Raw genomic sequence first — 27,495 nt, forward strand, 5'->3', positions numbered from 1 at the left:
ATGTTAGTTGATCATGTTAACAGATTTGTTAGTATACTATGATTCTAATAAAAAAAATTCCTTACCTCTAAATTAAATTAAAGTTATATTTTGGCATTCCTTCCACAAGGAGGAGATGAAAAATAAAAATAAAAAAAGGAAATAAAAAGAAAGATATCTTTCGCAACAAAAAAAAGGAAATATTTTGTTGCTCAAGAATTCAAGAAAGGGGATATTAGGGATTGTTTAGTAGTTCACTCAAACTGTTTTTTTTTTTTTTCATATAGTTGTAGTCTAAAATTTTTTTGCAGTTGTTTTCAAATAACTATTTGGTAAAGATTTCAGTTTTTTTTTTTTAATTCAGTTTTTTGTAATTGTAGTGTAATAATTCACATAAGAATCAGGCGTCGAGATATATACTAATTGAAAATCTTTGCTGCGAATATAATGGTCGTATCTTTAGTTATAATGATTGTTAACAAGTTGATCGAAAAACACCGTTTGTCTTTGTAGTCAATACAACAAATAAATATCAAATTTTGATACCTAATGTTGACTAAAAATAGTGAAAACTTATGTGTTCGACGAGAGGATCACGACCAATTAACAGTTTGTAAAATGAAGTTCCGATTGTTTAAAGTTTGCCGTAATTTTAAAAGAACTTAAGTTTTCCAGGGAACGAAAACAAATTCGATAATCAAAAGTGAGGAAAATGAAATGATGTTGATAAGAGAGAGTGAGATGTCAATATGAGATATTAAAAAAAAAAGTTAAAAAAATTGAGTGAAAAAATTAGAAAACCCCTAAAAACTGTTTTCTGATTTTCTTCGTTAAAACAGAAAACAGTTTGAAAACTTTTTGAGTTGTATTCTGATAATCATCAAACAAACAGTGAATTCAATTTTTTCATAAAACTGTTCAAGTTAGAAAAGTCAAAAACAGTTTTCAAGTAAAAAAACAAATAGGCCCTAATTTTCATAATCAAACACTATAATCATATATTCTCGAGAATCTTATTACTTCAATGACATTCCCGAGAATGTTACTCAATTACCCCCACCCAAACACACCTAAATGAACTAAGAAAACATTGACGGCACTTCCTTAAAAAAATAACCAAAAACAAGCACTAGCACTAAACGCATATTTTAGCACCCACACGGACGCATCATCCATTCACTTTCCTAAGTCTCTCGGAAGTCTCCACCGATACCCAGAAATAATCCACCCATAACAATCACCCCCAAATATATATAGATATATATATATATATATAGAGAGAGAGAGAGAGAGAGAAGATTATGGGAAGCGGCTCTGCGACACTCCCGGCGAAGCGTCCAATGTCGTCTTCCTCGACAGAGATCCAGGCGACTGAGCCAGCAAACCCTAACCCTAAGTCTCAACAGAAGCGCTCTAAGAAGAAGAATGCGACGAACAATAAATCCGGCGATCTTCCCATCCCCGTCCCGGCGGGTCACGCCTCGTTCCGCCTGCTCTGCCACTCGTCGCGCATCGGCGGCGTGATCGGAAAATCCGGCTCCGTCATCAACGCCCTCCGGATCGCCACCGCGTCGAAGATCCACGTCGACACCGCCGCCGGCGCGGAGGTCTCCGACCGCGTCGTCACCGTCGTTGCGCCCGCCGAATCTACGGCCAGGGTCTGGCTACGGAGCCAGTTCGGCGGCGGAGGTTCCGGCGATTTTACGGCGGAGGTGACGAAGGCTCAGGAGGCGCTTCTGAGGGTGTACGATAGGATCCTGGAAGTGGCGGCGGAGAGCGGGGCGGTCGGCGCCGGCGGGTTCGGGGTGGTGTCCTGCCGGATGCTGACGGACGCGGCCGGCGCTAGCGCCGTGATCGGAAAGGGAGGGAAAATTGTGGAGAGGATCAAGAAGGAGACTGGGACCAGAATTAGGGTTCTCAGGGATGATCTTCCCTCTTGTGCTTCTTCTACTGATGAAATGATTGAGGTAACGGTGTGACAATTAGTTTGGGACTTTTGTGCATAAATTCTCTTGTGCTTCTTCTATTTTGGAATATTGTTTGGGGGTTATTGAGGGAATGTTGTGATTGCATACAATTGGGAATTTGGGACATTTGGAACTTTTGTGCTGTTGTTCGGATAGGTAAACTTGTACGTGCTTGTTGAGCATAACAAGAGAAAGAGAAACTCCGGAGCGATGGAAAAGTTGGTGTGTTCTGGAATGGTGATTTTATTTGGATTGTGTGTGGTATGAGGCTCGGTCTAAATTATTGTTTGTGATATGTGGAAGAACAAACTTATTGGCTATAAGAAAGTTGCTATTTTCTGCGATTATTTTATGTTTTTTGGATAATTGGGGCTAACGAAATTTTGAAACTTTGGAGTGGATACGATTTTAGAATTGCCTCTCATGTAAGGGTTATTGTGTATCTGGAACCGAGACGGCAAAATAAAGTATTTTCCCCCACAACGTGGGAAGAAAGTTGCTTTTCATTTTTTTTCTGTTGGACTTTTTTTTTTTTTTCTGTAAGTGTCAAACAGTGATTGCAAAATTCTGATATTCATTTCTTCATTTGATTCGTCAATATCTCATAATATGTGTCGTTCCTGTGTTAAAGCTGATGACCTCATGTCGCAGATTGAAGGTGATGTATTGGCTGTCAAGAAAGCACTTGTTTCTGTCTCTCACTGGCTCCAAGCCTGTTCTTTGGGCAATAAGGCTAAATCAACCGGAGGCCCCGAGGCTGTTCCTGCACAGACTTCACCTGATTTTTCTCAAAGGAACTTCGTGAGTCCCAATTTTACTAGCAGCTCCACAAACTTGTCAACTGGCTCTATGAATTATCCTGGAAGCTCTGTCGGTTATACTTCAGGGCTGTATCAATTGCCCTTGGAGGCTGAACGGGTTTCGTCACTTAATGCAAAAGCGCAATCGCATGAGGTTTCTTTCAAAATTCTTTGTTCCAATGATAAGATTGGGGGTGTGATTGGAAAGGGTGGCTCAGTGGTTAGGATTCTTCAAAACGAGTCGGGCGCTAATGTTAGTGTTGGATCGTTAGTAGCTGAGTGCGATGACCGAGTAATTACGATTAGTGCATCAGAGGTTAGTCACTCTGTTTTTTTTTTAAATTTCGTCTTTCCATGTTTTCTGGTATCATTACAGGCGTGAGAAAATTCAATCATATGTACTGAATTTTTTTTTTCTGTTTGTACTGGCAGGACCCTGAATCGCGATACTCACCTGCACAAAAAGCCGTGGTTATGGTTTTCTCGAAATCGGAGCAGGAGAGTAAAAGTTCATCCATCACTGCCAGGCTTGTAGTCCCGTCGAAACAAGTTGGTTGTATATTGGGAAAAGGCGGTGCAATTATATCAGAGATCCGAAAATTAACAGGTGCTAGCATTAGAATTATAGGCCCCGGAGACCAGGTTCCAAAGTGCCTCTCAGCTAATGATGAAGTTGTACAGGTGCTACGATATTTTGTTTATTGTTTTGGAAAAAAAGAGAGAAAATAAAGTTGCTGATTTGATTCCTAGTTTGAGTTACTTCTATGATGAAGGTTTTAAACTTTGATAAAATATCGCTGCCTACAGATCTCGGGTGATTTTTCTAGTGTTCAAGATGCGTTATACAATTTGACTGGAAGATTGAGAGAGAACCTGTTGACCAACTCAGTGAGCAGTGCTTCGACAACAAGGAGCTTATCATACATGTTGCCCGAGACTAGTCCTTATGGAAATATGAATGGGTCATCTTCGAAGACTGATACCGATCCCTATGGAAGAATCAGAGAACCCGATTCTCTTGCGTATGATAATGGCGAACCTGTCATCTACCATATCAATGGCTCGCCGTATGTTGATGTTACTAACAGTCTCCGCTGTCATTCAAACTCAAACGGTCTCGGACCCTCTTACACGTTAGATTGGCCTACTTCACCAGAACAACACGCTTATCAGCGTCCTCCTTCGCCCAGACAATACGCCTATGATCGCCCTCCTTCGCCCAGACAATACGCTTACGAGCGACCTCCTTCGCCAAGACAATGGACATCACAGGTATGCCCCGTTTCTCTCTTTTCATGTCGATCTTGTGATCTAAAGTCTTGGGTGTCGGGTCGTTGACATGCATATTGATTGTAGATGGCATCTGGAGTTGGGTCGATGGGAATCCCTGAGATTGGGAGGGGATTAACCTCTCTGCGAGGTGGCTTAGAACTTGGCAGGTTCGTATATATAAGAAAAAAGGTTATATATTTAGACTGCAAGTCATGTAGTAATTATGTTAATTTCCCAGATTCAGGACTTGATAAGTTTTATCAGCGATCATACATAATTCCAGTTACCACTCTTATATCCAACCAAAACACCATATTAAAGTAGCAAAAGGGGACAAGTGCGAGAAATATACTTGAAATCTCTTGTATTTTATTGATCGACTTTGTGACCCTCTCTATTTTTTTTATTTTTTTTATTATCTGGCAGCGGAAACAAATCAGCTATAGTGACAAATACAACTGTGGAGATCATAGTTCCTGAACATGTTATTGGTTCTGTTTACGGGGAAAATGGCAATAACTTGACTCGTCTAAGACAGGTATTTTCGCGTTTTTACAACAAACAAAAGATGCGTCTGAATAAGCTTCGTTCGTTGTGCCTCATCTCATCATCATCATCATCATCAATCATTATACCACGGGCGTTAAAACTTCAGTTGTGAAAAAAAATAGCTGAGATGCAATACTGTTCTGTTATATACCCTCTCTCATTCTCTCTATCGGAACAGATTTCAGGTGCCCGGGTCATCGTGCATGAGCCACGGCCTGGAACAAGTGACAGGGTCATTGTCATATCCGGTACCCCTGATGAGACCCAAGCAGCTCAGAGCCTGCTACACGCATTTATTCTTACCGGGACATCGTGAGAGTACACGTAGGTGAGTTTAATTGGAACTTATAACTCTCTTTTATTCCGTTTATAATACTCTTTTAGGTGCATCAGGCTTCAAATTATTACATCTAAAAATAATATCCAATCCCATACCACTCTGCTAATCGAGGAGAAGTATTTAAGGAGACATTAGTTACCTCATCCTTGTTTTCTTTTTGTCAGTGTCTCCAAAAAAAACGGACCAAGGAAGATGAAGATATTTATTTGAAGTCAGACGAATTCATATTTCTGCCTCTTCTCCTCTGGAAGGATGGGCTCTTAGGTAAAGTTTGAAGAGCTGATGATTTTACGCATTTTGGCTGCTGGGTAAACCCACGGTTTGAAGGTATGTCAATAAACCCAGATAAGTTATTTAGACTCGTTTTAAATTATAATGACGTTTCTATTTAGTTTCTGTGTACTTTCGCCCTTTTGCTTTCCTCATTTATTACAAACAATGTTATATCGAGAAACTCCTCTTGAAGAACAAGAACAAGAAGAAGAAAAAAAAAGCTCATCGCCGAACATGAAAACAAAAAACAAACATAAAGTTCCCAAATGTTAATTTTGAAGAAAGTACCCAAATGTTAATTTTGAATAACTTAATGGATGAATTCGGTTGGGCCCTGAAGGATTCTTGTAGTTTTTATGTTTGACCTTACACATTGTGGGCTGAGAACCCAAATTTAAGACAGAAAATAAAATTAAGGTCAATTTCAGTAGAGAACTCTTTGGGATCCTTCCTCGAATTCAATCCATAATATATATTCCTACAAATTGATTATTCACAAAATGTATGTACTGTCATGTATATATGCTACAATGCTATTCATTTGCTTGACCTGGTAATTGAAAGCAGATCAATCAACCAAGGAGCCAATTCTCAAACTTTTAAGCTTTTCCGATAAACATACTCTGTTTGTCGTGCTGTGAGAATAACCGAAATTCAGGCCACAGAGAGAAATAAAAAAAGGAAGAAAAAAAAGTCGTCGTAAAATGTTACTCCTAAAGAAACTCAGCAGAAGATATCAAAAGCTTCAAACTATCTGCTACAAATGCTTAGAGAAGCTATTGAAAAGATGTTTACCAATCGCTGATGGTCAGGGTTCGAATGCCACAACAAAATATTGGGAGTTAAAAAGTATAAAAACTGAAAAGGGAAACAACTCAAAGCTTTCTGGTTAATATGGAGGCTCACCGAGATCTTTAAAATAATATATTTTTCTTTTACCCTTTTACATCGATACTAGATGCTGTACACAAATGCATACTTCCACGATGAAAATTAAAATCTCAAAAAGGAATACCTAGTTGGTTTTCTTTAGGGAAACATTGGTGGCCTTGTACTCGGAAACACTGTAACTTGACATTATTATTAACGTCGAAACTCGGAGCTGCATCAGACTGAATCATGAGCTTCGCTTCTAATGTCATCGTGGAGCAACCTCTTTTAAACAAATGCAAAGAGCCCACAAGTGTCATAAATAACGCTTGTTGAACAGCTTGAAACTAAAGAAGAAGCTTTAAGTAGAGAACTGCCTATTTGGTTGAAGAAATTGTATTCTCATTCGATGTTGCTAGCGAGCTATTGGGTTCACCATGAAAGTAAGAGACAACACTATAGAATTTGATGTTCATAAAGTTTCTGGACCATTTGGCTGTGAAGATATAGGAAGGCTTATTATTTTATTTTTCGAACGTGAGACGTTGAGGGCATGGTTATGGAGCCCAAAAGATTTTTCCAAGAAAGAAGGTGAAAATAACACATATATATCTTGTGTTTTAGTGAAATGTCGAGTTTAATATTTGATTTTCAAAAATATCGAATTCATACCATCTGTTTAATTAAAATGACGAAATTATATTCTGAAATAGATAACAGTGTCACAAATATCTCTTTCATTGATATTAACTCTTATATAAAAAAAAATCGAATTAAATCTAAATCAGTACATTAACTTTCAAATTCTCAATTTTGAAATAAAAATAACCTTAAATTGAAATTAAATAATAAATTCATATCTCTCAAGAGATTACTTCATTCCGTATTCGAATTCCAACTCTGAATCCTGGATTCTCTTTTCGAATATGTGATTTTAATGACTATTAACTGTCGATTTTTAATCATTTGCCTCTTTTTCTATTCTTCACGATTAAGAGACTTGTTTATTTTTTAGTTTTTAAATAAATAATATATATGACGCTAATAAATAAAGATATTAGTGTTTACATATTTATATTATAGTCGACGTCAATAAAAAGAAGATTCAAGGCACTGTTGTGTATTTCAAGATATAATTTCGTCATTCATTTTCCGAAAGTAGAAATTTCTCATTCTCTTCGAATAATTGACGAACTTCTCGTCACGTATACCTCCGAATCCAACTATTAGCTATATAATCGTATGTGTTAATCATTAATTTTTTTGTTTTTTTATTTTTATTTTGGTGAACACAACATTAACTTGTTTACACTTGAAATTTTCTCCATGGTTACGTTAAAAAAAATAATTAAAAAAAAAAAAAAAAATCAACGGTGCGTGACATCATATTAGCTTCGCAAAATTGCTGAAAGGGCAAAGTGGCGCCAATCTTCATATCCTACTTATCAAGGAGGGAATAAACGGAACTTGGCAGGCATGTATATCAGTTTTAAAGATCGACATTCTAAAAATGCATGCTAATTTCTGAAATTTCAAAAATACCGGTATAACTCATATCTTGGACAATATTGTCTTTTTTTATTCAAACATTAATATCAGTTTTGAAGATCAGACTTCAAAAATGCATTTGTTGCTACTCAATTCTCTATTTTTTAAAGATCAAATAGCTCATCAAGTCGAAGTTAATTAAATTAATTATTCGATTAATTAAATTAATTTAATTGATTTCGATTTTGTGGACTATTTTTTTAATAAAATAAACTTTGAGCTATTAGACTAATTGCATATCAATTTTATTTATATTTGGACAATTTTTTTTCTCTTACAACTATTGAATCGGTTTACATTTGAATAATCAAAAGCAATAAATTGTCAAGATGAACAAATTCAATAAGTGCAAACATATGAATAATTGTTTGTCAAAATATAAATAATTTACTGGCCGTAAACAATTTGCGATGTGAAAAAAAAAATCAAAATACAAACAATTCGTATTTTTATATAGAGAAATATAAGAAGAAATTGTTTTTAATTTAATGTTTTTTGAAATGATCAAATAGAAATACAAGGTCAAAGAAGAAGAAATGTGCGATAGTTTTAGAATTGAATTGATATCTATTAATTACCTAAAGTTGATAATTTTCATAATTAATTTTAAAAAATTACATTTACTCAGTAATTATCATCTTTATAAATTAAAAAAAAAAAAAAAAAAAAAACCTATATCAACTACCTAAATAGTTGTTTTCTATTAAAATTATACCCAAATTATTTAAATAATTAAAGAAGTAACCCAACTTATGCCTATATCTTTATTATGATGCATACGTCATGTCTTAATTTTAGTTATTTTCTTAATTTTTTTAGTAGTTTGACTAAAATTTTAGCGTAAGAGGTTTGAATGGGCTACAGGTCTAATTCTCCCTAAATTTAATAAAGAATGATGAGAAAATTACCCAATTGCCACAAATCAAATGCTTGGAAATTACTTTCCCACAATTAAATTCCACAAGAGACTTTCCTCGACTTATAACTATCTCCGCCTTGCAAATATCTTTTCTATACCGCTTCCTCTACCAATTTCTAATCACAAACAGATAACTAAAAAGTATCATGGCTCGTGTTCTTATAAACAAAGCAAACTAAAGAGGGACTTGATTGAAAAAAAAAATATATATATATATATATATATATATATATCTAGAAGTTTGATGAAGCAAGATTGTAAATCACTTTCTAAGCTTTTTTTTTTTTTTGGTACTTGTAAAGAGGAACTTTTGAAAATTATAATTTAAAAAAAAATTATATTTTGGCCTAAAATTAGGACTATTTGAAGTTTGCCCCTCCCCTATTATTCTTTTTTCAAATTTATCCTCTCTAAATATAATTCCTGATTCCGCCACTGCTGTACCGTAAAAGCATATAAAAAAAATAAAAAAATAAAAAAATTTGTTTTCCCTAATTTGTTGTATCTTCCATTCTTCAGAAGATTTTTATTTGCTTTCCCTTCTTGATCAACGGCAACAGCTAAATAATCAAGTGGCGTACAAGGTATAATTATCTGTCCACTCTGTTACCGGTTTTCAGAGAGGTAGTAAATCATTGAGGTAAGGTAATGGTTACTTTCATCATGCTTTACTAACATCTTTCCATCGTTTCATCATACTGATTATACCATATTACAAATAGAAAAGTGTTGAATTAGTACTACTAAATTACTAATACATAGATTCAGATCTGTGCTACTTGGAAGTATGTACTTTTGGATGTTAAAATGCAGGCACGCTTGAAGGGAAATTAGCGATAAACAAGACTCGTTCCTTCGATTTGTTTGATATACTACGGTCAAAGAAAAAGGGTTGTAATTTTAGAATTCTTGAAATTCAAGTTAGTACTGCTGTTTTTCAATGTAAAAAATTCAAATTTGATATAAACTTCTCGTGTTTTGTTATAATAACTGAAACAACAATAATATTTTTTTTTTTTTTTTTTTTAATCTCACCTTGGATTTAAATGCAAGAGTTTCTTTTCCATCAGAAGCATCTATAAAACAACACACAAAAAACAGTGCTTACATCTGAAAACGTAAAAGCTGCTTTTATTCGGAGTGGAAATAAAGTCAAGCCTTTGAGACGGTTGGTTCGGGGGTGGGTTTGAGAATGATTTCGACATTGTCATGGACTCCTTGAAGCAAAAGCTCTCCTTCGTACGTCAGAAACTTTCGCCTTTTGGCTGCTCGGAGAGTCCCGACCAGCGCTTCGAATATGTTTGCGCACTTGTCATCGTGGAACAGAACCCCAAAAGTTACCTTCAAACACAAGTCATCCAAGAAAAAGAAAATATTGAAGCAACCATTTGGTCACATGTATATAGCATAGGCAGTTAGGACAAGAAAGACGATTCAAAATGACAATCAATTATAACTTTGAAATTAAGATTAGAATTAATTTTTTTCTTCTTCTTTGAAATTAGCACTGTTAGAAAAACTACCAATATTACAACAACACTGATGGTCCAGATTCAGAGGTATTTTTGCTTCATTAAACTAAATTAGGGGCTAAAATGTAACTTATGACATAATATACAGGAACTGTTTGTAACTGTATGGAAACTAAATGGATTCCATTGGACACAGAAAAGATGCTGTATTACCAACATAGAAATGCAAACTAGTTATATTGAATAAACAATAATATTATATAAAGATTGGATCTTTAAATTTCGATCCAGAGAAGAGCACAGAAAATCTTGAAACTGACAAAAAAAAAGGGGGTTATGGAGATTTGGTTAACCTTGTAAGAACCATCTTCCTGGATCTTGCCGAGCCTCTTGATCTCGACTTTGAGTTTCTCGACCTCTTCTTCAACGTTCATTGTGTTTTTATTTTCGTCTTCTTTTTTCTTTCTGTTATTTGTCGGAGTTAACTCTGGTCTCTGTGCGTATTTATATATCTATAGGCCTTCAAAGGATGGGAGATGGAAATGTGAAAGAAGAAAAAATAAAGTCTCCGAATTATTAAAATAAAAATAATCGAAAATGAGATGTCTTTTTCTTTTTCTTTCTCTCCGAATTTTAGTGATTTCTTTTTCTTTCTCTTTTAAGTTAACCAACAACCAATCATAGAATGAATGAATGAATGTTAGAGAGACCACATGTCATTGTCAGTTTCTTATCCAAGTCATTTTAACAAGAATATCGTGATATACAGAATTATTACTCATTTGCTTACCGAGTAAATAATATTGATTTTTTTTTTTCATTTCTTACTTCGAGTTTTGAACTTGATGATTTCATTTTGATTTTTTTTTTTTTGGTTTTAATTCTTCCCCAAAGTTTAAATTTATGTTTATTTTTCAATTTAATTAGAAATCACTAAAATTTAGAGATAAAATTAGAAAAAAAAATTATAAGTTTAACTATGGAAGGAAATCGCGAAAATCTAAAAGTTTAGGCATGGATTAAAAAAAAATAAAAGATAAAAGATATTTAAAAAAAAAAGATATTTTTTTAATTTTTTTTATACAAGAAGGCAAGACAGGAAGAAAAAGAAAAGGAAAAAAAAAAAAACATGGCTGCCCACTCACTTTGTTGTGGTGGGTTGTTAATTCAATTGCAATCTCAACAACAAAAACAATTCTTAGGAAACAAGTTTCAATTTGGTCACCAAAACAATTATCTCAACACCAGAACCAGTAATTTGAAGAGCCATGGGAATTCCAGTATCTCAGCCACCACAGGAGTTTCAGCAGAGGAAGCAATAGGGTTCGGAGAGATTAAGCAAAAGTGCAATAAGTGGATTTGGAAGGGTCAGTTCTCAATCAATTACTTGGTCTCACAACCCTCCTCTGCTTCTTCTTCTTCAAACCCTCCATTGCTTCTTGTTCATGGCTTTGGTGCTTCAATTCCTCATTGGAGAAGGTCAGTTTTGTCTTATCCTTCCTCAACTCTTGCAAAATGTATTTAACTCGACCACACGTTTATTATCTCTTCAAACATAATGTCATGGCTCTTATTATAATATCAAGGTTTCGTTACATGTTTAACAAGTATTATTGCTTGTATGATTAAGTTATATAGTCACACGTTTATAGTGAATTTGGATATAGCCCACATTTCGTTAATTTCATGTAAATAGTCAAGTTAACTTATTAACAGATTAGTAAAAGATTTATTTAATTCAGTCAAACATATTAAAAAATAGAATTAATAGGCTGCCACGTATGCAAGTTGGCTATTTACAAAGTATTTACTAAAGGTTGGCTAATTTACAATTCCTATAGTTTAGGTGGCTTAGCCAATTTTTTGTTTTATTTATTTATTTGACATTTAGGACCCTGTATTGGAATTGGATAGACATTTTGCTATGGACAGAGAAAATAATATTAAAAATATATATAAAACCAGAAAACATTAAATCACAATGCTAGATCAAGATTCTAACTTTATCTTTAGTACTCTTTACATCATAGAAAAATTAGAAGAGAAAATCTTTGAGGTTATATCTCTTCCATCACCCCCAAAAAAAATGTGACCGTTATGCCTAGGTACCAACATTGATAGAAAACTGATGAGCTTGACATAAAAAAAAATCTAAACCGCCACAGGAATATCCAAACACTATCTCAGAACAATGCTGTTTATGCGATTGACCTCCTCGGATTTGGCGCTTCAGATAAGCCTCAAGGCTTTGCTTATACAATGGAAACATGGGCTCAGGTATGCTCTCTAAATAAGCTTCCATAACTTCTTTGTTCGTATTTCGATACAAATCAGTTGTTCGCGCTCTTTCACTTAACAGCTGATCTTGGATTTCGTGGACGAAGTGATCAAGAAGCCGACAGTTCTAGTAGGCAATTCCGTTGGAAGTCTCGCTTGTGTAATTGCTGCTTCTGGTATGATTACTCAAATCTCACCTAAAAACTTATTTTATGTGGCACTTTTACCCCTATCTCACTCACTCTCACTCCATCGATCCATGTCTTGAGTAGAATCTAGCCGAGCGCAAGTTTGTGGACTCGTGCTTCTCAATTGCTCCGGTGGAATGAACAACAAAGCGATCGTCGATGATTGGAGAATCAAGCTATTGTTTCCTCTTCTTTTGCTCATCGATTTCTTGCTGAATCAACGAGGGATCGCTTCATTTATTTTCGAGCGCGTACGACAAAGGTACTCGAAATACACTAAAAGCTAAAATAATAAACTCATTCAGATGAACCAGAATGTTGTGATGCAGAGAGAGTTTGAGGAACATTTTGATGTCTGTCTATGGGAACAAGGAATCCGTAGACGATGAACTCGTAGAGGTAAAGAAATCATTTCAGTACACTTTTTGGTGAGACGCTTTTCGTTGAATTTTTTTTTTTTTTTTAAATAACTAATGTAGATAATTATGGAGCCGACATTTGACCCGGGAGCTTTGGACGCTTTTGTGTCGATAGTGACGGGCCCGCCGGGCCCGAACCCAGTGAAGCTGATGCCGAGGCTAAGCGTTCCGGTCTTGGTGTTGTGGGGTAATGAAGATCCTTTCACTCCTCTCGATGGGCCTGTTGGAAAATATTTCAGCTCTTTGCCTTCACAGCTAAAAAATCTAAGTCTTTTTGTGTTGGAAGGTGTTGGACATTGTCCTCATGATGATAGGCCTGAATTGGTCCATGAAAAGTTGCTGCCATGGCTGGCACAACTTTCTTCTAGTTCATGACTCTAGTTAAAAATGCATCTATATTGTGTAATGATGTGGAGATGTATATTTTTTGTTGTTGAATCTATGTGATATTATATACATAATGTTTTCTTTTTAGGAATATGTAAGTTAGATGTTTCGTTCAGAAATATTGTTCAAGTAAGATGTCCGACACATTGTTCCTGCGTCGTCATTGAATTTCAAACCGATCTTATTTTGAAATAGAGTTTAAACAAACACTGAGTAGATTTTGAACAAGACTATACACACTACATATGTTGTAGCAATAGACTTTAAACGAATAGATCTATTGGGACGACATTGGCGTGTGTTATGTACCGATAAAAACTCAAAAAAGTTTGTCAATGCTATAGACGATTTTTGTTTGTTGTGATTTGCATAAGTCGTATTACGGCGCATGGTGATTTAGTAAGAATTAAAAAGAATTTCTAGAGAAATTTTTGCGGTTTAAGATAATCTCAATGAAATAATCGTCAAAGTTTTTTTTTTTTTTTAGCAAATTGTTTTTTACTTGAACTTATCTCTTCATTTAAAGGTATCTAGTTGAAGATAGTCTTAACTTGTAGTGGTAGAATTAGAATTGTAGTATTACATTTTTAGGTTAAGATAGATAGAAATTGGATTTGAGAATGGGAAAAACTAACTCTCATCTTGAGTGAAAATGTTTATTTCAATCTAATGAGAAAAGTACAAGGCTCTTTATATAGCCATGAGACATTAAAGAAATAAAAGAAAATACAATGAAAGAAATAAAAAAAAATAACATATCATAGACAAAAACGACCCCTAGGAAATATTTAATCTCTAATATGTATGTAGTGTATTTTGGACCTTTACGTTAACCATGTGCCATCCACCTCAATTTTAAATATTTCAAGTACGTGTTATAAGTTCTTCACTGTGAAAGTTGAACTATTATTTGTTGAATTTGATGACAACTCGAATTATATTTATGAGGAGCAATATTTTCTTTAAATAATTTATTAGGTTTGATGGGTGGATAAGATTTTTTTTTCCTCCAATTTAAGATTTCTTCTATTAAAAAAAAGCAAGAAAATCTCAGTTTCCAACTCTTAAGGTTTTATTTTTTATTATTAAGATACATAAATACCGAGTTGTGAGACTTGAGACTTGAGAATGAGTATTAACCATTCACTTTAAAAAAAAAGAATGGGGCCGTTTGGTTTAGTTTTCTAAACTCGTTTTCTGTTATTAAATTCTGTTTTCTGATTCTAATTTTTAAATTTAAAAAACAGATTTAGAATTACGTTTCAGAATATTTTAAATGTTGTTTGGTTATGTTTTCCATTCAATTGTATAGAGATAAAACAGAAAACAACTTTTCATTGTTTTCTGTTTTCTAAACAAATTTCAAAGAAAACAGAAACATGATTCTAAATCTGTTTTCTGAATTTATAACCAAACAGTTTTTCTAAAACTGTTTTCTAGAATTTAGAATTAGAAAACATAAAACAAAAATAGAAAAGTTAACCAAACAGGGGCTAGCTTTTCCAAAAGTTCAAACATTTAGAAAGAAAAATGAGGAGATCGAAATTGAGAGAAGCTTTAAGCTTCGTTATTCGTTTGGATTTCTTGAGGATGTCGTTGCTTTGGACACTGAGTCTGGCTTTCTCTTACCTTCAGATTCTGATGCTTCCATGGCGATTCTCTGGACCAGTCTATCACCGTTGTTCTGCTCCGACTTTTTCTTCTTCTTCTTTTTTCAGACCTCTCTGCATTATTACTGGTGTAAGCTCTCTTGTTTGAACGTCTGAAGAGAACGCAATAGTAATATATATCTGCGCTCTTTGATTTTCATCACTGCCATTGTCAAATTTCATATACGAGGTCGAAGACGCATTGAATTTGGATTCAAATATGTAATTTACGAGACCTAAATTGAGTTTTTTTTAGAGTTGATAGAGTGAACTGATCAAACGATCATTGGATGATGAAGACTCTAGAACTGGAAGGAAAAGGATAGAAAATATGAAATTGTCATAATCGATTGCAAAATCCATACTTTGTCACATTATATCAGAATTTTGAGCTGTGAGGAATTCTAGCACTTTTGTTCGTTGTTTTTATTGATCGATACGGCACTGTGTAGAGTTTGAAAGACTGAGGGAAGAAAAATGTCGCGAGGGCTTTAGAATGACTGTTCTCTGTTTCTATTTTGCTCCCCAAATAAAAAAATTAATAAATAAATAAATAATATTTATAAGTTAATTTTGGACGATTCAGGCTACTTCGGGTTTGGGTGCAGCCGCGGCTCATGCCCTTGCTGAAAAAGGCTTCTATATCGTCCTCGGTACATTTCATTTCGATTCATTTCTTATTCCCTTTTATTAATCAATGCACCGAGAGAGTAAATATTCGTATATGTCGGATTATGATGTTGTTCTATGTTCAAAGTTCTAGGTCCGTTGGCATAGCTAACATAGCCAGAAGAAAGCTTTTCTGTCTTGTCCCTATTGCTAGGTCGAGCTTTCAAACTGTACAGTCTGAATGTCTTTCTGTAATTCCTTTCAAAGTCGAGTTGAAAGTAAATATACCCTTACGTAGAGCAAATAGAATAGCGTGTTGTCTTAATGCCGTAAATATCTGAAAATGGGCATCGTGTGTGCAGTTGGACGATCAGAAGATCTTCTATCGAAGGTATCGATTTTCGTTTCAAGAATTTGAGCTGTAGTTCGGGACGTTAATATATGCACATTTATATTCCTTTGCGTTTCGCTGTGCGTTGCAGACCGTTAGAGATATCAAAACCAGGAACGAGCGTGCCTATGTCAAAGCTTTTCAGGCCGACGTATCATCGTTCTTCTCGATCTCGAATTTCAAAGCGTCGCTCGAGCAGTGGCTTTCGAGTTCGGGTATGCATTCTTCAGTCCAACTCTTGATAAACAATGCTGGGATATTGGCAACGTCTCACAGACTCACACCTCAAGGCTATGACGAGTAATGTCTTTTTGTCTTAATTGGCTTCAAAAAGTAATACCGTCAACATAGAGCTCTAGCTTGTTTCATTCTTACAAACTTCAGATTTCACGACTGGTTTACTTACATGTATAGTTTTTTTCTTTTCTCTTTTTTTCTTTTCATTACAGAACTATGGCGACGAATTACATTGGAGCATTCTATCTCACAAAACTTCTTCTGCCACTTCTTAAAAATAGTCCCGTGCCTTCGCGGATAGTCAATGTGACGTCCTTTACGCATCGAAATGGTAATCATATAGCATACATATTTAATATTTCCCTTGTTTTCAATAAATATCCTTGATCACAATGTGGATATTAGCATAAATATTTTCGCTATTATCTGAAATATCTGATCCCAATGTGATAAACTAAGGAAGGAAGAGTAATGAAAAGCATAAAGAATTTGGTTCCATTTTGATCTTTATAGGAAACATGAACGTATCAAGTAAGAACTCATCACGATTCATATCCAAACAGAAAGAAGGAAAATCTTTAAATATGTAAAGTGAAGGCTTAAGTTTAACTTGAGGACGCAATGCTGGCTTAAATTAACACTTGATTGAATGGGATTTTTAAGTTTTGTTGGATTTTCGTTATTTCTATCTTGTTGAGTTATACCCTTAAGATGGAAATAAAATTATATAGTTGCTCTTTGTTTTGAGTGGCCTTGATTTTCTTATATTATTTTCAGCTCATAGTGTTCAGGCTAGCAATGATATTGTTACTGGGAAGCTCTTTTCGAAGTCAAGGCATTATCCATTTGCTCGGGTTTATGAGTATTCTAAATGTAAGCCATCACTCTTTCATAAGTTACTGCCTGATATAACTTCTCCTAATTCTGAGAAATTCCATTCTTCATTGTAGTATGCCTTTTGCTTTTCTCGTATGAGCTTCACCGACAACTTGGCTCGACCAATGAATCTCAACGAATTTCAGTCATGTACGTGATGAATATTGTATTGTATTACTGCTTGTCAGATGATCTTACATAGTTCTCGCGCCACAAAGTGAAGACTCTTTAAGTTAAAAGAAAAATTCCATGGACTAGGCCACTTGAAACGTTGGATCTGCAATCTAAGTTAAATGCTCAGTTAAGGATTTTTTTTTTCTTAACCCGTCTTATGATTGTTTCACTCTTTTTGTTTTGTTCGATTTTTTTATGATCTCGAAGTGCTGCGGATCCCGGAGCTGTGGAAACAAACATCATGCGCGAATTTCCTCTTTGCATTTCCCGGTTAGCATTCCTTGTCTTGAAGCTTGTTGGACTTTTGCAGCCGCCTGAGAGTGGGGTCCGCTCCATCATCGATGCATCCCTTGCCCCGCCGGTGAGTTCACTCGTTTTCCACTTTCCACTGTGATCTACTTAATCTACAAATACTAATTAGTTGGACTGAATAATACATCTGAGAATCAACTTAGAAATTGGTTCCATGTGTTCCCAGTAAATCATGTTTGAAGTACCAAAAGGTTATCATGTGTGAAGTTTCATAGGGTTTCATTTCAAAACTGATTGGCAATTACCAATGGGAGAAGTAAATCATGACCTTTATAAACGTTGTTAGTTCACTCTCTCTTCTATTCTACGTGGGATTCCTAACATCATATATTATTGCGGTATCACCTGAAATGTCATAATATACGATTCTTGGTGATTTTGAGAGCTGTCTCGTTTGTATCTCTTGAAGTATTTTTCACACATAAAATTGAGGAATACAAGTTACAGTTTAGTATTGCTGATTCTGGGTTTTTGCTGTGTTGGTTTTGAAGGAAATTTCTGGGTTATACTTTTTCGGCGGAGATGGACGGACGATCAGATCTTCGGAGCTGTCATGCGATAGGGGACTTGCTCAACAGCTTTGGAGTACAACGTCCGATCTCGTTTTGCAATCACAGTTAAATAGAAATTAAGAACAATTAACCTCACCAGATTTTGTTTCATGGTGAAATTTTTTCTTCCTTGGGCAGTTAAGAGTTCAATACATATGCCTAGTTCATGTGCTGTTTAAAAAAAAACATGGTATATATGCATTTGCAATGGTCGATGATAGAATGCTTTACATAAAATGTGTCCACAGAAAGGGTAAAATAAATAAGCACGGCAATATAATGGTAATTTTTTTTTTTTTTTTTTTACAGAATTAGACGTCAATTTAATGTTATTTGGTAAATAAAGGGTGCAAAATATGATATTTGATTTCTATATAGTTGATGTTCATTTTTGTGTTTCATGTAATTATGATGACTTTTGATGTTTCTTAATTTTTTTTACAATAAAATTAGTTATACAATAAATAATACATTTTCATGTTATTTTTTGTTCCCTGTGTTAAACAAGAGATTATCATAGATTCAGTTGTTCAAAATTAAACAATAAATAAATTTAAACTTTACACATCAGTTGCTAAAAATATTATATATTTTTTATTCCTTGAATTTATCTGCCGTTGATATGGCAGTTACTTAACTCGCTTCTCCAAACCAAACTATAATTTATATATTATATTCTCTGATAAAAAAAAATACATATGTCATATACCACTCACATATTCAAAGTCTCATAACCCAATTAAATGTAGAATTCTTAAAAGTTTCACGATCACTGGCTCCGTGGGTTGTAACTCTATCACTTGCCCACGTATAAACTCTAAACTCTAGTCTAAACTAGACATACTCTCTCTCTTGTCGTCTTTCTAAAAAAGTCCGGTTCAGCTCAGCTCGGTTTCAGTATTTAATATTCATAAATAAAATATTAAAAAAAACTCACTAAATTCAGTGGCACCTCCCGTAATATCTGGGACTCGCAGGGTTACTTTCATACTCTGCATTGTTCTTCTTCCATATCTTCTCTATCTTCTTCATTAATTCAATTTTTGACAATCTTTTTTTTTACTATTATTGAATTCAGTTCCCAATTCCACTAAAGCAACGAACTTTAGGACTTTGAGAACATGAATTCCTAATTCGTAACCCTAGAAACTTAATTTGGTAGTGCAACAATGGCGGAACCTAATCACCTGCAGGGCTCAATGTACGGAAGGCCGAGCGTGGCGGAGGAAAATACGAGCAATAACAACATACAGAACCACCATCTGGATGAGGAAGACGACGAAGTGGCCGGCGGAGAGGAGTCAATTGACAACCCTCAGATCCGGTACGAGGTCGCCGGCGCGGCGGCTATGAACGGAGTTCAGGAAGTTGGCGCTAATTCCCTCTACGTCTCCGGCGAAGCCGGAATCACCGATTACGCTCCGCTCGCGGTTGAGAACGGAGGCTCCGACCAGCTCACGCTCTCGTTTCAGGGCGAGGTTTACGTGTTCGACGCCGTGTCGCCGGAGAAGGTAATTTGGGACAATCGCTTGAATTTTTAGGTGGTCCCTATTATTCGGAGGTTCAAATTTCACTTCTAACGACAGGGATTTTTCTTTTTATTTTGGGTATCTCCTGAAAAGTCGAGTAATTTATAAGTTTGAGATTATTTCCAGTTTTAATTTTGTAGATATTTGGTAATTATGCTGTTATGTCTAAATACTTTGGTGACTTCAAAGTTCATATCTTTACAAAATTGCACTCTGTTAGTGTTACTCTTTTCATAGAAGAACTTAGCAGGGATGACGTGTTTGTTTGAAAGAAAACCTAAAGACAATGTTTTTAATTTGTGCTGTTTTGGGCACCAATGTTGGCAATTTAAAGATTCTATATTCGTGAAAGTAACTGAACCGTGGAAACAAATTAATGCGAGTATTTTTTTATGTGTGTCTGTGTGTATACAGGTTCAGGCAGTATTATTACTTTTGGGCGGATATGAAATTCCTTCTGGTATACCTGCCATGGGAACGACCACTCCTAATCAAAGGGTATGTGTGCTTTATTTTTGCATCTGATTATGATTGAATTGAAAGAGAACACTTTTTTTTTTGTCGTGATCATATTTCCTTTAGGTTATGGGTCAATTTGCAGCAAAGCCGATTCAACCCCAGAGAGCTGCTTCTTTGAATCGGTTCAGAGAAAAGAGGAAAGAGCGTTGTTTTGATAAGAAGATCCGTTACACTGTCCGCAAAGAAGTTGCGATGAGGTATTACGCTTCGTTCGCATCCTAAACTTTTGAGTTTGTATTCTATGAAAAAGGTTCAAAAGTCGTTCTTATTTCAAATTAACAACAACAAAAATTATAAATTAGGTCTTAAATTGTTCAAGTAATGTAATCCATCAAAAAGTGTAATAAAAGGACCAAAATAGCCTCAAGATGATTGTTTAGAGGCCTGTTACCTATTAAATTAGACTAGGGACTGAACTGCAATTTATGGCATATTTCATGGATTATAACGACATTCGATTGAAGATGTTGAAGTGTACGTGTCTTTTTTAGAATGCAGCGCAAGAAGGGACAGTTTACATCGGCTAAGGCTAGCGCAGAAGAGATGGGCTCATCTGTCTGGACCGGAACACCGGGCATGGGACAAGACGAGAACATGCAAGAAACTTCGTGAGTGTAAATCGTCTTCTTATGATACTATTTCTCTTCAATTTCATAAAATAAAATGTAACGATTCTTCGGACCTCATCAGTCCCTGATTCAATTCCCCCTAGACACAACAATTGGGACCACTTGTTTAGTCTCTCGGTCGATAATGGCAGGGCCTCGTGGATTTTAGTCGGGTTTAACCCAAACACCACGATTAAAATAAAAAAAATAAAAAAAAAATAAAAAATTTCTCTAGACGCAATGTCTTTGTCGATTCTGTATTTGGCTCTGAATATGACGTGTTGCTCTACACAGGTGTACTCACTGTGGAGTGAGTTCAAAGTCGACGCCTATGATGCGCCGCGGGCCAGCTGGCCCGAGGACGCTGTGCAACGCATGTGGTCTGAAGTGGGCTAATAAGGTTCGTTTAGCATTTGGGGCCCGCTTCATAAATGTCTGAAGCAGAAAATAAAATGAGCAAATTGTTGTACTTCAATTCCTTCGAAATAAGCTCGAGTTAGTACTCTCTGACAGTCTGACTCCTTCCAAGACCAAAGGAAAATAGAGAAACTAACATTTATAGCTCTGCAGGAAACTAATTAGGCAAGGGTTGCATTTTTTTCAGGGCGTTTTAAGAGATCTTGCCAAGGTTCCGAACGGCAGTGCTCAGGATGTTTCAATAAAGGAGACCGATCAGGTAGGACTTCTTCATAACTAACGACTATATATATATAATTATATAATTATAGTGTTAAGATATTAGATATAAGTTAGATAATAATAGGTAGTTGTATCTGATTATAAATAGGAGAGAATTACTTTAGAATGTTATGGAATCACTTTTGTATTGAGCTCTTGAGAAGGAATGGTAGAGAACCCCAGGTCTCTAGAATTACCCGGAGACTCGATCAACACTATCCAAAATTCATACCAGATTGCAAGAACATTGTGTATATTATTGTATGTCTTCTCATATTGTGACTTGTTACAGAGCGACGGTGACATGAACGATTCCGACACTGTAACCGCCGCAACCACCACTGTAGTCTCATCTAACGGTGACGCACTAACTGCTGAAACAGTGATGTGAAAGATTGTGACTTGAGTAACTCCTGATATGGTCCACAACTGGAGTGAGTGTACATATGGATCATTTAACTTATGGGATTTTATAATAAGAACTTGGAATTATCTTTCTGTATTACATTTGTAAATTGTCTATTACATTGAACGTCGTCAAAGCCTATGGATGCGGTTTTCTCTTTTTTTTTTCCCTTCTATTTTCTTGTTTGCTTAAAATATAGCTAGATATTATGTATGCTTTGATTTTTTTTTTTTAAATAAACTTGAAAGCTCTGGGTTGAGCTGTCCAGGTGTATTGTAATGGCATGTACATGAATTAGTATTCATTTTTTTCTTCTCGAAAATATCAGCATATTTCGAAGTTCGAACTAGGTGTAGAGAAAGTTTTGTTTGAAATTTAATAATATGAATAAATGGTAAATGAATAACTAATAATGTAGTTGAAAGCAAGAATATTTTGCAAAAAATTAATTTGAAATGGCAAAATAATTATGGTATAAATTTAATTCTAAATATATTCATCATTTTTGTTTTATTTAAATGATTGAATTGGCAAGCTAAACTCGCATCGGATTAAGAGTAATTGTACAATGGCAAACCCGGACTCTATGTTCTCCCCAGGTAATGCAACTCTTGGGCTGTTAATGATTCATAAAGAAAAAAAAAATTACATGTCACCAAGTCGCAACACAACAACAAAGAAACAGAATGGGATTAGAGGCCAAACGCCACTCTCTGGACATAATCGGGGCGTCTTTTGCTGGGCAATCGAATCAGCCCCGTCATTTGTAATTCCGCTACTGCTACGCAGAAACGCGCTTGTATCGACGCCGCTGCTCCACTTGTCACATCCGCGTCCTTTTTCTTTTTCGGCATTGGTGACTGTTTAGCCTTGCGCTTCGGTGCTGGTTTAACTGTGGAGTCCATCGCGATCGTTTTGAAAGATTGGTACCAGTCGTGAAGATTGATGAGATCCCCGTGCTCCTGAGCCAGCATGTACCTTATAAAAACAAACAAACAAACAAATAAACAAAGGATTTTAGAAGCATTGCTAAAAGCGGCACAATTGGCTACGCAAATACTTACATAATTGAGGTATCGGGCGTAGATGATGTAGGAATACCGCAAGTTTTGCTGCAGCAACTACATTGCAGGAACTTCTGAAATTCTAGAAGGTCCACTTGAATCCTTCTTCTTGGGTCCCCTAGTAAAGCCTTGTGATCACGATGAAAATATCTATCAGAAAACTGGAACCGGAAAGACGAATATATGCAGGTGTATGGGGAGAGAATTCATCGCCGACCATTTGAAGTTTTTCGACATCTTTGAAGCAAACGATTTCGTGAAAAGGAACGCACTCGATGGGCTTCATAAAATCCCTGTGTAAAACATTAATCCCTGAGTAACTCGTGTAGGTCGAGAAAAATAACTGCTGTGTTTAACTTGTAAGAGATTTATGAACGGAGGCTATTTTGAATCCATCAAGGCTGTCTTGGATCTTTGAAATCATGCTTTACCTAATCAAACTAATTATTAGAGTGACGGCTCGGTCGTTTGTTGCTTTTGACTCCTTAACATTAGCTGGGATTCGAGATGCGTGTCTCCTGTCATATGAACTCGATGTTAAAAACGATTATAACGAATGCCATTTTCAGGCATGAAAACAAACACCTATAGAAAAGAAAATTACTTGGATACATCTGTAACTTCCTCCTTGATATTCTGTCCCTCTTCGGAATTCATGGTGCATTGCAGCTCCTTCACTTTGTCGTGGATCTGTGTCGAACCATAAAAATTTGACCAGTCAATAAACGTACGAGGACTTTTCAATCCCTACTGGGGTAGATAAAACATACTCTCATGCGCTCCTTAGTGATATAGAAGGTTGAAAAGCTAAATTTGTTCACAAACTACAGCTTATATATAAGTTTGAACCCTTCAAAATATAAAACAGCACACGAATATATACAAGGATAATCTACCATTTAACAGTCGTATGTATTTCAGCATGCAAATACAGTGAGATTGAAAAAAATACATTCAGACCAGAAGTCAGTTATATTAAGGAACATGTGAATGATTGGACAAACCAAGCTTGTCATCCTGATGCATCAATGTTGATAGATGCACAAACAAGATATTCCGCGCATAAGAATCATAATAATTTCTTGTGGATAGATAAGAAGATGCGATATCGATCAGAATCATGAATAATCTCAATGGACTTGGCATACCTCGAGAATGTCCTTGGAGATATCTTCCCAACTCTTAAGCAGCTGAGACAACAATGGTGCTGGAAGATCCCTGTGTTAAATTAGGTTGAACAGCTCAGAACGGTTTTAATAAGCATAGCATTTAGAAGATTGGTTATCTATAGCGGCAAATCTCCGATTACAACAAACAAAGGCATGCCTAGCCAATGTGTTTGACAAACACAATTATTTTACTTTACAATTGACGTGCATATTTAAATACATTCTTATGAACAAACACACCTCACTTTACAAATTGCCTTGTAAATAGGACCACCCTTTCGCAAATTAAGTCGATCCAACGAGTTCTCACTGGAAGACGATACTTCGCGACCTTTTCCAGGTCTAGTCTGATTATCAGATGCCATGGATTTATATAGATCCGGATCAAGTGCCTCACAAAATAAATCGAGGAGCTTGACTTTGTTATATTTTCCAGCTTCATATAGGCACTGCAAGACACTTTTAAAGTATAAGAAGCTTCAAAATTTAGCTGTGGAACATCTTATCAGTTGTAGGGCTAAGTAACCAAGGAATCCCTCGTGATTTAGTCTAGAGTTGCCTGAAAATTATAGGAGAAGCTCCGCCAAGCAATAACATCCCAATGGAGCTTTAAATAGAAGTAAAGGTTAAGACTTGCATATTCAGACATGCTAAGAAGCAGCAACAAAGTTATTATATCCCAAAAAATCAGGTTACGGGAATATAATGCACTCGCTGAAACTTCTTCATTCAGATGGATCACAAGACCATATGAGTTAAATTGCTAAGCATGTAGAGACTACCCGAGCAACGCTAAGAGCTGGGAAAAATCCAGAGCTTGGCATAATTAGAATATTTTAGTATTTGTATTCCACCGAGACTTTACCAAAACAACAGCGCTCCAGAGCTTCTGAGAATGCCTCAACTCTGTCAAACCACAAGCCAGTTTACTATCAATACGTGCAGCCACTTCGGGTGATAAAGCATGTTCCTCATCCTGAAAATTATCCAAAGTACTATCAAAGAGCAGCTGATAGATCTTAACTTCGTCCATTCACCACAGAGCAACCTAAATGGATGACTGAAGCAGTTATAATAGCACACTTCTAGTGTAAAAAAGATTATATGCATCACATGCAAAGAGAAAAGGTTTGTAGAGCTACTTCACTGTCTGCTCCAACAAGTGAACCCAGTACAAAGCTCAAAGGTTCTGCAGAAATATGCCCCGCACATGCTATCTGGAATAAATAAATAAAAATCAAACAAAATATGAGGTGATGCACGGTACAAGGCTACATTCAACACTAATGCGATATCATCAAATTTGCATAGAGTCCTTTGACAAACCTTCAAAGCTCTAATGAAAGAAGTTAGTGTTCCATCCTGATTTATAAAATAGTTTCTCAGGAAAACTGCAACCTTGTGACCAATACTGAACCCAGAATATCGCCTTATTAGAGCAGCCTCGGCGATTGCGTCCATTTTCTCAGCTGGTGACGCAAGTTCGAATTTACAAGGCAATAGTTGCTGGAGCGCATGTGCCGGTAATACACTTCTCGGAGCATCTAGAGTTGTGACTCCCATTACCAAAATCACCGGGATTTTAACCACCCATTCGCTGGAAGAAGAAACGAGTTATTAAGAACACGGTGTTTCTCATATTACGTATTGGTGTCATTCTCTAGCTATTCCCACACAAGAGGTATCTTAAACAGACATTTGCAAGAGCATAAAAGTACAATTATGTTTTGTGATTAGGAGTGGAAGCCACATAAAATGAACTAGCATTACATACTGATCGGTGGTACTTCAACAGCAATTCGTATTTAAGATTGTGGGATTAAATAGAAGTGCGATGATGCAGTAGAAAGCTAGTACACCTGAGCATGAGGATGAGATCTGACAAAACAGAGTGATAACATCGTTCCATATCATCTATAATTATGACGATTGGATAGTTAGGATCGCCATGCTCTTTGTACCATGATGCCAATATGGATATGTCCGCTGTCTGCACCAAGACAATGCCAATATGCCAAACTTAGCAATGAAATTACGCCTGAGTGAAATACCATTCCATATAAAAAGATCAAGAAAAATGCCAATTCTCTCGGGCTTACATCCAAAGTGGTCATCAAAAGTTGTCTCAACAGACTTCTCAGACAACCACCAATTCCACTCTTGGCTGTAAAGTCCGCTGAAGACATGTTAGCCACATGACAGCCGTGAGATTTCAAGCATAGGCCAAGCTCTTCAAATGTAAGTAAATCGTCAACAAACTCTATGTTCTCTGCCAACAAACAATGCAATCAACATTTGTTTGTGCAATTACGTCAAGAATAATAGATAGATCATAGACCGCACTAGTTAAGCACGTGGAAGAATCAAACTTACTGATGAGAACCAGCCCAGTAAAGAGTTTGTTGCAATGAGCATTGGTCGCAATAGGAAAAGACCGAGTTGCTTGAGCAAAAGTAGGAACCCCCGATGATGTTATTTCGCGGAACGAATGGGAAACCCAGGAATGTATTTCATTGAATACATTATTATTGATATCCCTCAGAACATCCTGGCATCAAAATGCAAATAAAAAATAGATGAAACTGATGCTCAGCTTCTGCCCAATATTTTTTTGTTCCAAGTAGATCAGTAAAAAGCGTTTATTCCAGTAATACCCATGAGCTACACATCTTTTCCGTTCCCTAAACTTATCCTACTATATGTAATCGTCTCACTCAACACATTCTTCAGTTGATTTCGACTATGCAGAGCAACACAAAAATCAAAAGTCATAGTTTGGTGCATAATTGAAATTAAAATCAATAAAAAGATGAAGAAGAAAATAAAAGTAAAAAAAAAAGATTAAATGAGTAGTGAACAGTATATAACACCTTGATTGTGGAGTGGATGTTAGACCAAACGGGTTGAAAAGATTCATGCGATTCCGATTTCACGACATCGATGGGCTTCGACGGAGAGAGCTCAATCCTCCTAGCGGCGTTTTTCCTCTGTGGATTCCGCGACGACGCCTTGTGAAGTACATAGAAAGGCTGTTGTTTTCAAAGATCACCGATAACGAGAAAAAGAAATTAATTGGATTCGTTTAAAACATTTTTCATCGGACCAATTTCGGATGAAAAAAAATTGAAATCAGAAGAGAGGGGTGGGGAGAGAGATAGATAGAACCTGGATATCGTCACTTCCGTAAGATTCCATTATTTCAGGCGGTTGTGAAGCGGAATCGGAATCCATAATATCCGGAGATGGTGCCATTGTCTCTCTCTCTCTCTCTCTCTCTCTCTCTCTCTCTCTCTCTCTCTGGTTTCTGTAACTGGGATTAAAGGCTAGGGCTTTAATTCCCGGCGATTCTTTTTCTGTTTATTTGGCGGGAAAACATGAGTGCGTGGTTTATTCCCATACAGCTTGCTCACTGTACCTCGTTCTAGGTCCGTCCTATGACAAGTTACACGTGGAATTGTTTTGT

General features: G+C 36.0%; 6 protein-coding genes across 8 annotated transcripts; 4 read left to right on the forward strand and 2 right to left on the reverse strand.

Moving 5' to 3' along the window:
* Positions 1-1,097: 1,097 nt before the first annotated feature.
* Positions 1,098-9,456, forward strand: HEN4 (RNA-binding KH domain-containing protein). Of its 2 annotated transcripts, XR_016300526.1 has the most exons (9): positions 1,098-1,946; positions 2,598-3,062; positions 3,179-3,427; positions 3,554-4,018; positions 4,103-4,185; positions 4,445-4,556; positions 4,746-4,895; positions 5,072-5,234; positions 9,037-9,456. XR_016300526.1 is itself a non-coding variant. In XM_089621827.1 (8 exons), exons 1-7 carry the CDS (start codon positions 1,281-1,283, stop codon positions 4,881-4,883), a joined length of 2,178 nt encoding a protein of 725 aa, XP_089477953.1. In that variant the 5' UTR covers positions 1,098-1,280; the 3' UTR covers positions 4,884-4,895; positions 5,072-5,298. The 2 variants fall into 2 exon arrangements, 1 of the variants encoding a protein (XP_089477953.1); XM_089621827.1 differs by lacking the exon at positions 9,037-9,456 and having other exon boundaries at positions 5,072-5,298.
* A 116-nt stretch (positions 9,457-9,572) lies between these two features.
* LOC149387173 (costars family protein) lies at positions 9,573-10,627 on the reverse strand. The gene is made up of 2 exons (XM_089621828.1): positions 10,343-10,627; positions 9,573-9,858 (listed from the first exon to the last, which is right to left on the reverse strand). The coding sequence occupies exons 1-2, from the start codon at positions 10,421-10,423 to the stop codon at positions 9,670-9,672; spliced, it is 270 nt and encodes an 89-aa protein (XP_089477954.1). The 5' UTR covers positions 10,424-10,627; the 3' UTR covers positions 9,573-9,669.
* Positions 10,628-11,068: 441 nt separating this feature from the next.
* LOC149387174 (alpha/beta-Hydrolases superfamily protein) lies at positions 11,069-13,345 on the forward strand. The gene is made up of 6 exons (XM_089623590.1): positions 11,069-11,468; positions 12,155-12,266; positions 12,349-12,442; positions 12,539-12,716; positions 12,784-12,853; positions 12,934-13,345. Exons 1-6 carry the CDS (start codon positions 11,119-11,121, stop codon positions 13,246-13,248), a joined length of 1,119 nt encoding a protein of 372 aa, XP_089479716.1. The 5' UTR covers positions 11,069-11,118; the 3' UTR covers positions 13,249-13,345.
* Positions 13,346-14,760: 1,415 nt separating this feature from the next.
* Positions 14,761-18,400, forward strand: LOC149387175 (uncharacterized). 2 transcript variants are annotated; one of them, XM_089623376.1, is made up of 9 exons: positions 14,761-15,000; positions 15,496-15,562; positions 15,881-15,909; positions 16,001-16,209; positions 16,359-16,477; positions 16,924-17,019; positions 17,097-17,172; positions 17,404-17,557; positions 18,000-18,400. In XM_089623376.1, the coding sequence occupies exons 1-9, from the start codon at positions 14,791-14,793 to the stop codon at positions 18,138-18,140; spliced, it is 1,101 nt and encodes a 366-aa protein (XP_089479502.1). In that variant the 5' UTR covers positions 14,761-14,790; the 3' UTR covers positions 18,141-18,400. The 2 variants fall into 2 exon arrangements, with proteins under 2 accessions (XP_089479502.1, XP_089479503.1); XM_089623377.1 differs by lacking the exon at positions 15,496-15,562 and having other exon boundaries at positions 14,761-14,998.
* A 665-nt stretch (positions 18,401-19,065) lies between these two features.
* LOC149387176 (GATA transcription factor 19-like) lies at positions 19,066-21,965 on the forward strand. Its single transcript, XM_089624378.1, has 7 exons — positions 19,066-19,570; positions 20,003-20,086; positions 20,171-20,304; positions 20,599-20,715; positions 21,010-21,115; positions 21,320-21,391; positions 21,686-21,965. Exons 1-7 carry the CDS (start codon positions 19,229-19,231, stop codon positions 21,782-21,784), a joined length of 954 nt encoding a protein of 317 aa, XP_089480504.1. The 5' UTR covers positions 19,066-19,228; the 3' UTR covers positions 21,785-21,965.
* A 274-nt stretch (positions 21,966-22,239) lies between these two features.
* Positions 22,240-27,487, reverse strand: ORC3 (origin recognition complex subunit 3). The gene is made up of 15 exons (XM_089623135.1): positions 27,198-27,487; positions 26,903-27,061; positions 26,406-26,580; positions 26,132-26,301; positions 25,892-26,022; positions 25,359-25,629; positions 25,175-25,249; positions 24,898-25,008; positions 24,273-24,481; positions 24,012-24,081; positions 23,468-23,553; positions 23,295-23,381; positions 23,081-23,156; positions 22,864-22,991; positions 22,240-22,777 (listed from the first exon to the last, which is right to left on the reverse strand). The coding sequence occupies exons 1-15, from the start codon at positions 27,282-27,284 to the stop codon at positions 22,492-22,494; spliced, it is 2,121 nt and encodes a 706-aa protein (XP_089479261.1). The 5' UTR covers positions 27,285-27,487; the 3' UTR covers positions 22,240-22,491.
* Positions 27,488-27,495: the final 8 nt, after the last annotated feature.

The sequence above is a fragment of the Urtica dioica genome, chromosome 8 (assembly GCF_054948205.1).
Source record: "Urtica dioica subsp. dioica isolate 48M chromosome 8, U.dioica_male_clone48M_v1_H2, whole genome shotgun sequence".
Lineage (NCBI taxonomy): Eukaryota > Viridiplantae > Streptophyta > Magnoliopsida > Rosales > Urticaceae > Urtica > Urtica dioica.

Excerpts from the sequence above, each read along its gene's own strand:
- ORC3 (XM_089623135.1), bottom strand. The coding sequence starts at position 27,284 with ATGGCACCATCTCCGGATATTATGGATTCCGATTCCGCTTCACAACCG. Across the intron at positions 23,382-23,467 it reads GAAGTTACAGATGTATCCAA|GAGACACGCATCTCGAATCC; the intron begins GTAATTTTCTTT and ends TTCATATGACAG. Across the intron at positions 23,157-23,294 it reads CTAATAATTAGTTTGATTAG|GGATTTTATGAAGCCCATCG; the intron begins GTAAAGCATGAT and ends TGTTTTACACAG.
- LOC149387174 (XM_089623590.1), top strand. The coding sequence starts at position 11,119 with ATGGCTGCCCACTCACTTTGTTGTGGTGGGTTGTTAATTCAATTGCAA. Across the intron at positions 11,469-12,154 it reads TCAATTCCTCATTGGAGAAG|GAATATCCAAACACTATCTC; the intron begins GTCAGTTTTGTC and ends AAACCGCCACAG. Across the intron at positions 12,854-12,933 it reads TAGACGATGAACTCGTAGAG|ATAATTATGGAGCCGACATT; the intron begins GTAAAGAAATCA and ends TAACTAATGTAG.
- LOC149387173 (XM_089621828.1), bottom strand. The coding sequence starts at position 10,423 with ATGAACGTTGAAGAAGAGGTCGAGAAACTCAAAGTCGAGATCAAGAGG. Across the intron at positions 9,859-10,342 it reads AGGAAGATGGTTCTTACAAG|GTAACTTTTGGGGTTCTGTT; the intron begins GTTAACCAAATC and ends TTGTGTTTGAAG.
- LOC149387175 (XM_089623376.1), top strand. The coding sequence starts at position 14,791 with ATGAGGAGATCGAAATTGAGAGAAGCTTTAAGCTTCGTTATTCGTTTG. Across the intron at positions 16,210-16,358 it reads ACACCTCAAGGCTATGACGA|AACTATGGCGACGAATTACA; the intron begins GTAATGTCTTTT and ends TTTTCATTACAG. Across the intron at positions 17,558-17,999 it reads ATGCATCCCTTGCCCCGCCG|GAAATTTCTGGGTTATACTT; the intron begins GTGAGTTCACTC and ends TTGGTTTTGAAG.
- HEN4 (XM_089621827.1), top strand. The coding sequence starts at position 1,281 with ATGGGAAGCGGCTCTGCGACACTCCCGGCGAAGCGTCCAATGTCGTCT. Across the intron at positions 3,063-3,178 it reads TTACGATTAGTGCATCAGAG|GACCCTGAATCGCGATACTC; the intron begins GTTAGTCACTCT and ends TTGTACTGGCAG. Across the intron at positions 4,557-4,745 it reads ACTTGACTCGTCTAAGACAG|ATTTCAGGTGCCCGGGTCAT; the intron begins GTATTTTCGCGT and ends CTATCGGAACAG.
- LOC149387176 (XM_089624378.1), top strand. The coding sequence starts at position 19,229 with ATGGCGGAACCTAATCACCTGCAGGGCTCAATGTACGGAAGGCCGAGC. Across the intron at positions 19,571-20,002 it reads ACGCCGTGTCGCCGGAGAAG|GTTCAGGCAGTATTATTACT; the intron begins GTAATTTGGGAC and ends GTGTGTATACAG. Across the intron at positions 21,392-21,685 it reads CAATAAAGGAGACCGATCAG|AGCGACGGTGACATGAACGA; the intron begins GTAGGACTTCTT and ends GACTTGTTACAG.